Source organism: Tasmannia lanceolata, unplaced genomic scaffold (genome assembly GCF_043159265.1).
Source record: "Tasmannia lanceolata isolate RefF3 unplaced genomic scaffold, GAP_Taslan_0.1 ptg000006l, whole genome shotgun sequence".
Lineage (NCBI taxonomy): Eukaryota > Viridiplantae > Streptophyta > Magnoliopsida > Canellales > Winteraceae > Tasmannia > Tasmannia lanceolata.
In genome coordinates this window covers 40867021-40876766 of record NW_027518683.1, presented here as the reverse complement: position 1 = coordinate 40876766, position 9746 = coordinate 40867021, and the positions used below count along the sequence as shown (strand labels likewise).

The window sequence follows — 9746 nt, the reverse complement described above, 5'->3', positions numbered from 1 at the left end:
GGTTTTAGAAATCTATCCCGCATCCTGAGATTTCTAAAACCTGGAAACATGGGATGATCTGCTAACTCTCTTGCTGACAGAAAGAAGGGCGAGAAGTCAGTTGCTCTTAAAATTAAGGGACCATATATATGCACTATTCACAAGTATTTGCAAAGCAAGCCGAAATCGGGTTGAAACCATTGGGTTAGGGTTGTGCCTAGGCCAACCTTTGACTCTAAAGCAAACAAGCAAATCTGTTCAATAACCATGAAAGAATAAGATGGCATGAATTGATAAAAATTAAAGTTCTTAATCTAGACCAAGAAATTTGATCATTTTTTCATGTGTACAGCAGAATTATTGTGATTTTTTCCTCAAACATCCACTCTCTACTTTAGAGTATTTATAATAGCAGAGAAATTCTCATATGATTTTGCTGTCAAAGCAGTCTTCATTTTAATGTACCAAAATTTCCTGCTAAGAAAATATTTTCTAGAAGATTATATCATCATCAAGAACATATAAGGGCACTACAAAATCAATAACCAATCAACCATAATCCTACTTTCTATTATATGGTGTTTCACTTGACATCGATTTTTTTTTTGGATGATTTGATATCAATATTGCAACCTACAAGTAAATAAATAAAATAATAGAAATATTCAAGTTTTCAAGGGCCAAAGAAAACGGAACCAACAACCAGAAACCATCCCATGTGGCCACGACCGAAATCAAATTAATATATAAAGTCTCAAAATTTCAGATCCATCGAACATATCATAATTTAAACCTTAGAACCCTTCCAATCTCATCTCCCCTAAGATAAATATTAACTGCTTTTTACACCCATCATAAGAGCTTGCAGAAAACTGGATTCACAATCAGAAAACAGTCATGCAGATCCAGAGGAACTGAAAGTTAAAAAAAAATAACGAAAAAAAAAAAAACTAAAATCAGTGAAACAGGACTTAATTCTTCGGACAAAAAACCATTAGATGATTTAGATCTAAAGCTTTTATTCAACTTTTGATCTACGACACAGCTGCAACATCATGCATCAAAGTAGAAGAGAGAAAAAAAATTAATAAACTTAATTATTGGGAAAAAAACATTAACTGACCTCTAACATGTAACTGCAATTTTATTCAGCCAAACACTGACCTCTACCATGTAACTGCAATTTTGTGGCTGACCTCTACCATGTAACTGCAATTTTATTCAGCCAAACACTGACCTCTACCATGTAACTGCAATTTTTAATAGACATTCACGAGAAGAAGAGGCCACAACCCAATCCCTAACAATTTCCCCTGGTCCATGGATCTAACTTCTACTAGATCCCAAATCCAGCAATGATTACTCCACGACTTCGGTTTCAAATCAAAATCTGAGACAGTTAATCCAGATTAGAACAAAAAACATACGTTGTACCAACATAAACAACTTGCCTGAAAGAAAGCACATCCCCTGGTCCATGTATGTGAATATGATTTGCTTACAAAACCTAGTAAGAAATCATTTAAATAGTGTGCTTCATCCATTCCAACTATGAAATGTATGGGCCGCACATGAAGGGAACAGGCAATAAGTGCTGAAATTTAACATACCAAGATACAAACTGAAAGAAAGCTCTAAATGCAAGTAACTCAAGAAGCCTCAGCAGCAGACTGGGTCACTCCAGACTTCACCAGCAACTTACTGAGCGACTCGGGCGAGCAAACTCGGTACTTCACCTCCCCAGAAGGCGATAAGAAGACTTCAGCCAGTTCAAGCTTATCAGAAGTAAGGCTAGTGCTGTCCATGGTCTTGCTAAGTACTTTGAGCGCGAGCTCAACTGCCTCCTCCCTCGTAATTTCATCCTTGTAATCCTGCTTAAGCATCGACTGTGCTGCCTGATTGTTCGCCCCAATGGCAGCGGCCTTCCACCCGCCATAATTCCCACTCGGGTCGCTCATATACAGCTGAAAACCGAAATTCTTGTCCCAACCAGCAAACAAAAATGAGACTCCGAAAGGGCGAAGCCCCCCAAACTGTGTGTAGCCTTGTTTGGTATCACATAGTGATTGGACCAACTGCTCGACGGGCATCGGCTCTTGGTAGGAGAAAGTGTAGCGTTGGGCTTGGACCCTCGCCGTGTTGATGAGGATGTTGGCATCAGACATGATCCCGGCTACAGCACAAGCTACATGATCATCGATCTTGTACATTTTCTCAGTGGATTTCGAGGTCTGGAGGAGTTTGGAGGTGACCTTCTTTTCGCCGACGAGGACGACTCCGTCTTTCGACAAAATGCCAATGGCGGTTCCGGCGTTTCCGATGGCTTCCATGGCGTATTCTACTTGGTAGAGACGACCTTCCGGGGAGAAAATCGTGGTTCTACTATCGTACCTTCGAGACATTTTTGGAAATCCCTGGAAAAAAAATCTCAGAAACAAGAACTCAGGGGCTGTCAGGTTAAATTTTTCAAACAATCAGAATTCAAGGATCTCCTAGGATTGAGAGATTTAGGGGCCGTTTGGATACGTGGATTTTGGAATCTGGGATTTCTTCAAAATTATAGATAAGAGACGAGAGAAGAAGCGGACCAGCCGTTGTTTTCTGACTTCTCGCCCTTCTTTCTGTCAGCAAGAGAGTAGCAGATCATCCCATGTTTCGAGGTTTTGGAAATCTCAGGATGCGGGATAGATTTCTAAAACCTGGATTTCTCACTTAAAATCCAAGAAACACTGTCAGCATACACCAGCTTGATCATAAACCCTCTTATACACTGCTTTCAAACTAAAAACCTTGATTCTAAAATCTGCATATCCAAACTGAAAGAAGAGAGGGTTTATGATCAAGCTGTTGTATGCTGTCCTGACAGCGTTTCTTGGATTTTTAGTGAGAAATCCAGGTTTTAGAAATCTATCCCGCATCCTGAGATTTCTAAAACCTGGAAACATGGGATGATCTGCTACTCTCTTGCTGACAAAAAGAAGGGCGAGAAGTCAGTTGCTCTTAAAATTAATGCTCTGTTCTCTTACACTGGTTTCAGTAGAAACCAGCCTTATTTTCCAGGGAAACTAAAAATTAACGTGTTCTTTTGACTTTCCTCGGAAACTTTTTTTCAAAAGTGGAAAATAAAATTAATTACGTGGAAAATGGGTTCCCTCGACTTTTCTTCTCTTTAGTTTCCGATATAAACTATCGGAAACCCTAGCTTTCCCTTCCCTTTCCACGAGAAGAAGAAGAAGAAGTTGTTTCAATCGTCGCCTCCATCGTCTCTCCACATCTTCCATTTGGTTCAGCCATTCCCAAACCAGGTACTCTCTCTCTCTCTCTCTCTCTCTCTCTCTCTCTCTCTCTCTCTCTCTCTCTCTCTCTCTCTCTCTCTCTCTGTGTTTCATTTTTTTCCTTTTTTTTTATTGCTACATCCATGTTCTTGATGTTGATTTTACTGTTTGATTTTTTTTATTATTATTCGTCTCTCATCCTTTTATTTTCTTTATAATAATCGATTTTTTTTCCCATTTTCAATTGTTGTTAGATCTGAGATGAGTTTGGGTATTTAAGAAGCTGAGCTCACCTAGTTTTGCAACACAAGAAAATCTAGTTTCTGCTCCTATTTTGTAGATCTATACCCAAGGTAATGCTGATCCCAAATTATCATCGTCTTCTTTTCTTTTTCTTTTTTTTGTAATGTGAATTGTTCATGTTGGTTTCTGTTGATTTTGATTTTTTGTACTCTCTTGATCTGAGTCGATTTTTGAAGAATCTAGGGTTTTCTCTGTTTAAATTTCTCTACTTTGATTTTTCATGATTTGAATTGAGACTATTTCATGTCTTGATGGGATCTGAACATAAATGCCTAGGTCTGTTATAGTTCTGGGTTTTTTTTTTTGGTTCTGGATTTGATGTGTGTGATCACTACATTAATGAGTTTTTTTGGTTTTGATACTGTCATTCTACACTTACTGATGCCCCATTTGCTTTTTATGAATAAACATCAATTCAAAGGATTAAACTGGTTTTGACTTTTGAGAGAGGGTTTGAGCCTCTAGCTCAATGGTCAAGGCTTTGTTCTTCAACCTCCCAGAGTGCCTACCAAAAAGCTGGTTTTCAGATGTTTGGTAAAAACAAGTGTTTCCTCTTTATCCCTTTGATAATCTTTGATTCAAGGTAATAAATCTAGGGTTGCTCTGAATTGCCATGTTATGAAATCAGTTTTAATGGGCTTCACGAGTTGGAGATAGGTGAAAGATACAGAAAAAAGACTTAAGTACATACGGTATTATAGAGTGTTATGGCATTTATTTTCTTTATGTTATAGCACTCTTCTGTCGTGTACTCTATGTTTTTGCTGTGTTATACCACATAATTGTTAACTCATGATTCATGTTTTAATTGGGTTTTGACTGTTCACGTTTTAATTGTTATTGTTAACTCATGATTTGTTTTTTAGTACTATCCACTTGTTGTTAGATGGACGATAGGAGACTTAGAACCGAGGATGGTCGCCCCACAAAGAGGGCAAAGTCGATTGTGAGTGCTGTTGCGACAATAGTGAGCGCAGCAACCACTGCACTCGTATTCTTCCAACAGTATTACGACGAATACCTACGAAGAGCTCCATACGAAAACAACTACTTCACAGATCGAGAATTTACTACGCGTGCCATTACGTCAGACGAACATTGCAAGCACTTAGGATGAACGTCAGGTGCTTCGGACGATTTGTTCGACTGCTTAGAAGCACTGGCGAACTTAAAGATACAATACATTGTAACATTGACGAGCAGGTTGCAATGTTCTTACATATTGTATCTCACAATCAACGGAACCGGTTAATTAGAGCCTTCACACAACGATCAGGTTCCACGGTTTCTCGTTATTTCAACAAGGTCTTAAAAACTATTCTAAGCTTGAAATCCGAGTTTATAAAACCTCCGACGAGTGAGATACCAGAAGTCATTCGCACTAATCCAAGATTCTGGCCTTATTTCAAGGTAACCTCAAATACTAAGATTCTGGCCTTATTTCAAGAGATCGACTGATATATTTTAACCTTTCTATGCTAGGATTGCATTGGTGCAATAGACGGAACTCATATTCCTGCTAAAGTGAGAGCCGAATATAAGCCTCGGTTTATTAATCGAAAAGGTTATCCTTCTCAAAATGTGTTGGCAGTTTGTGACTTCGATTTAAAGTTCAATTACATTTTGGTTGGGTGGGAAGGATCAGCATCCGACTCAAGGATATTAGGAAATGTAACATCACGACCTAATGGGCTTCCTTGCTTTCCAGGTATCCTTTACCTTTCCTTCTACTTATTATGTCGGTTATGAATAGACAATGGCGATACTGAGACAATACTTTCTTCGTTGTAGGGAAGTTTTATCTCGGCGATGGTGGCTATCCTTTACTTCGTAGTTTTATAACACCGCACCGAGGCATAGCATATCATTTAAATGAAATCAGGGGTCGAAGACCACGAACGCCAGAGGAACTCTTTAATCACAGACATTCATAGCTCCGGAATGTAGTAGAACGTGCATTCGGCGTCCTCAAGAAGCGCTTTAGAATTTTAAACAAGGAACCGATGTACCCATACGAAAAACAGATTGATATTGTTCTATCTTATTGTTGTGTCCACAATTTCATTCGGAGGGAGATGGCAGATGATGATCTTCTTGATGACGTAGATCTAGAGTTACGAGCAGTGGTCCCGCCTGAGGAAGAAGAGCCTGTCCCATATGTTCCATTTAGTAGGGCCGATGATCCACGAGAGGGGACTAGGATTAGAAATGAATTGACCCCGAATATGTGGAATGACTTTCAACGTTGATTTATGTATCGCCTTTTTTTTTTATGGCTTGTTTGTAGCATGTTTTTAAAAAACAATAAACTCGTATTCTATAGTCTCATGAGTTTTATGTATGGTCTCATGAGTTTCTCGTTATTGTATGGTCTCATGAGTTTCTCGTTATTGTATGGTCTCATGAGTTTCTCGTTATTGTTTCAATTCATATAGGATGGCTGCAAGTCCCGTGGGTAGGAACCATTACTGAAATACTGAGATGGATAAGGTGTTGGTGGATGCGTTATTGGAACAAGTATCGGAAAGGCACAAGATACCCAATGGCTTTAAAGATGTCGTATACACGGCGGCAAGCAGAACAATGAATAGTCGATATAGGAAAGATATGACGAAAGAGCATATCAAAAATCGAGTCAAGACCCTAAAAAAAAAATTTATGGCCGTCAACACTATAATAAACACAAGCGGATTTGGCTGGGATGACGTCAATAAGAAGATCGAAGTGACGGAAGATGTCTACAATGCTTGGGTCGCTGTGAGTACAAAATGACATCTTTGTTTCATTTGTTAATTACTCTGGCTCGTAATATTTATAACTATTTTTCCGAATTTCTTGTAGGTTCACCCTGAACATAAGAAATATTTTACAGAGAAACATGTGTTGATAGATGATTTTCGTCACATTTTTGGCGAAGACTATGCCACGGGTGGGTGGAGTAGGGATGACGTTGCCCCTAGTCAAGAGGTGCAGAGTTCAGCTCCGCATATTGACGATACCCCTGAGACTGAAACAATTCCAGAGTCTCTTATGGTGGGTGAGAGCAATAGGGGACCTGGGCCAAGAACTTCATCTCCGGTTAGAGATTTTGCAAGAAGCGATGAAGGTCAGAGGGGGACGAAGCATAGTGCAGCAAAATATATGAATTTGATGGAAGGGTTTACTTCAACTTTGGAGAAGGTGCAGATGCAATCAAGGATCTATCGAAGGAACATTTTGACAATGACGAGCTTCATGATGCCGTGTTTGGGTTACAAGGATTCAAGGAAGAAATCTTAGAGAAGGCTTATGAGTACCTCAACCGTAACCCTACGGAGGTTCGTGCTTTTATGAAGTACACAGTAGAAAAGAGGGAGGGCTACATGTGGAGGAAGATGGAAAACCTTGAATTCTGAGTGATGTAAGGACTTAGCTTGGTCTTTTTGTTAAGCGAAATTACGGTCTGCTTCTTCTTAGCAACTATATTTGTGACAATTTTTTGCCAAGTCTATATTGGTTGCCTGATTTATATCTTGGCAGCTCTATATTTGTGACAATTTGATTGGCATTGTTATTGTTTAACTTCTGTTTGTCATGATTTTCTTATTTTGATTTACTTCAGAGGGTTAGACACACTTATTTTAGACTAGACTCTATATTGGCATCATTCTGCATATCAGTTTGTCACAATTTCTATTTAACAGGTTTCTATTGAGTTTCCCTGTAACGAAAAGCATATTTCTGTAGTTTCTGTCAAGTTTATGTGCAACGAAACGCTCATCTGACAGATTTCTGTCAGGTTTCTTTTCTTTCACTTTCCTTTCTGCCACATCAGTTTCCTTCCCTTCACTTCCCTTTCTTTCCTTTCCTTTCCTTTCCTTTCCTTTCCCGACGAGAGAACAGGGCATAAGGGACCATATATATGCACTATTCACAAGTAATAGCAAAGCAAGCCGAAATCAGGTTGAAACCATTGGGTTCGGGTTGTGCCCGGCCCAACCTTTAACTCTAAAGCAAACAAATGGATTTATAATCAGAAAACAGTCGTACAGATCCAGAGGAATCGAAAGTTAAAAAAAATAAAGCGAAATGGAAAATCGTCAAATCTAAAGCTCTTGAAAACTCCTACAAGAAAAAAAACTAAAACTTTCTTAAAAAAAAACTAAAATCAGTGAAACAAGACTTATTTCTTCGGACAAAAAACCATTAAATGATTTAGATCTAAAGCTTTTATTCAACTTTTGATCTACGATTCAGCCGCAACATCATGCATCAGAGTAGAAGAGAAAATAAAATTAATAAACTTAATTCTTCGGAAAAAAACATTAGATCTAAAGCTTTTATTCTTTTGATTCAACCACAACATCACGCCTTAAAGTAAAAAAAGAAAACTGAAATCAATGAAACTGAAACTAATTCCTCAGCCGAGCGAAATCGAAGCGTGATCAAAGATTAAGAGATAAAAATAGGAAAATAATTAGATGAAGATCGTCGGCAGCTAGGGTTTTACCTGGGAAAAGCAGAGAAAAGGGCGAGGAGTTAGATTTCAGAGTCGGACAAGAAAAATTATAGCGTGTGGGGCAAAACCCTAATATGCATGCTTGAATGAATCTTGACCGTTAGTTTCCAGGTGATCTGAATCGTTAACTTGAAGATATGAGCGACTGCAGAGCCGTATCGCATATGCTTTTTTTCCGTTTCTAAACTAATTTGTGGGAAATGACATATCTGCCCCCTTTTCTTCGCCATTACGCTTTCTCCTTTCCATGGGCCACCCCCTGCAAAGAAGTGACTACTCTTTTTACACTAGAAGGCGGTGGCCCAGGGAAGAAACGAGCACTAATATATCATTTCTCTTATATCCCTTCAAAAAAAGGGAAATGATATATTTGTCCTTTTTTTACATGGGACAGCCCCGTTAGTGTAAAGAGTCTAAATACACCAGAGGGGGCTGTCCCAAGTAAAAAAGGGTTGCAAATATGTCACTTCCCATTATATGGTGCGTGGCTGTAAAGGCAGGTATTTATACAAAAGTATGTGGGGCCCAATCATAAGATGATCCAAACCGTTCATTTGTTGGCCCACAACGTAAATAGGCCGTAGGCCGTAGACCGAAAATCATTCCCATGCGATGATCCTAACGCTCTGGCATGTAGAGTTTTTACATTGTGGAAACCTCGATAGATCGGAGGGTTAGGATCATCATTTGGAGATGATTGAGTGGCCCAAAAAATTAGCCGTTTGGATTATCTTTATTAAGTGGGCCCATGTACTTTTTGAGAGACATGCACTTTAGGGCCTCACACCCATGGTTTAAAATTTCGACCGAAATCTGAAATTTCGGTTACTGGTGGGGACCGAAACCGGAATTTTCCGAAATTCCATTTTTCGCCCTTTACCAAATTTCGGATTTCGGTCCTAAATTTCGGTAATTTCGGTCCGAAATTACTTTAATGACATTATTTATTAAAAAAATAGGTGTTCTGGAATTTCGGTCCGAAATTTGGAACCAAATTTCGGACTGAAATTTCGGTTTTTGGTGGGTCCGAAACGGCTACCAAAACCGAAATTTTAAACCTTGCTCACACCATATGAAATTTTACATTTACTAGTGGGTATGATTTTGGTAATTCCACCCGGAGAGATAGAGGGGGCCACTGGACCTTTTTGAGAGACATGCACTCTAGGGCGTAACGACATATAAAATTTCGCATTTACTAGTGGTATGATTTTGGTAATTCCACCGGGGAGAGAGAGAGGTGGGCAAGAATGGGTTTAAAATCAGAGAAGCCAGCTTAATAAAACCCTTACCAAGATAAGGCAGAGAAACCAATGGATCTGATCACCATACACTTATAGCGAACCATGTCCACATGCCCATTGGTTGATCATATCAATCGTCTCTACCATCATTTGGCCCTCTCTCTCTCTACTGTATTTTACAGCACAAGGTAATTTTGTATGATCTTTAGATTGTCTACTCCCAATTGGTTGCACGTCACCAAAGTGCAATTAATTTGGTTTGACCTTTATATTAATGCACTTTGGTGAGAGCAACCAATGTGGGTGCCCTTTCATTCCATTTTTGCAAGGGCGCCCTTGCGTCTAGCATCCCTCTTATAACTTTCAACTTGTCACACTTTTAACAGTGTATCCCATTGCTAAACGAGGAAGCCCTTCAGAGTTTGTCATACGCTAAAGCAATGTACA

At 39.1% G+C, this 9746-nt stretch overlaps 2 protein-coding genes across 3 annotated transcripts; one reads left to right on the top strand and one right to left on the bottom strand.

Moving 5' to 3' along the window:
* Window positions 1-1054: 1054 nt before the first annotated feature.
* LOC143880304 (proteasome subunit alpha type-4-like) lies at window positions 1055-8201 on the bottom strand. Of its 2 annotated transcripts, XM_077383181.1 has the most exons (3): window positions 8047-8201; window positions 1590-2393; window positions 1055-1369 (listed from the first exon to the last, which is right to left on the bottom strand). In XM_077383181.1, exon 2 carries the CDS (start codon window positions 2379-2381, stop codon window positions 1629-1631), a length of 753 nt encoding a protein of 250 aa, XP_077239296.1. In that variant the 5' UTR covers window positions 2382-2393; window positions 8047-8201; the 3' UTR covers window positions 1055-1369; window positions 1590-1628. The 2 variants fall into 2 exon arrangements, with proteins under 2 accessions (XP_077239296.1, XP_077239295.1); XM_077383180.1 differs by lacking the exon at window positions 1055-1369 and having other exon boundaries at window positions 1389-2393.
* Window positions 6039-6952, top strand: LOC143878993 (uncharacterized). Its single transcript, XM_077381203.1, has 3 exons — window positions 6039-6314; window positions 6399-6663; window positions 6738-6952. The coding sequence occupies exons 1-3, from the start codon at window positions 6039-6041 to the stop codon at window positions 6950-6952; spliced, it is 756 nt and encodes a 251-aa protein (XP_077237318.1).
* Window positions 8202-9746: the final 1545 nt, after the last annotated feature.

Coding starts and splice junctions, on each gene's coding strand:
- LOC143880304 (XM_077383181.1), bottom strand. CDS start 2,381: ATGTCTCGAAGGTACGATAGTAGAACCACGATTTTCTCCCCGGAAGGT.
- LOC143878993 (XM_077381203.1), top strand. CDS start 6,039: ATGGATAAGGTGTTGGTGGATGCGTTATTGGAACAAGTATCGGAAAGG. Junction 6,315..6,398: donor TCTACAATGCTTGGGTCGCT/GTGAGTACAAAA, acceptor AATTTCTTGTAG/GTTCACCCTGAACATAAGAA. Junction 6,664..6,737: donor TTTTGCAAGAAGCGATGAAG/GTCAGAGGGGGA, acceptor ACTTTGGAGAAG/GTGCAGATGCAATCAAGGAT.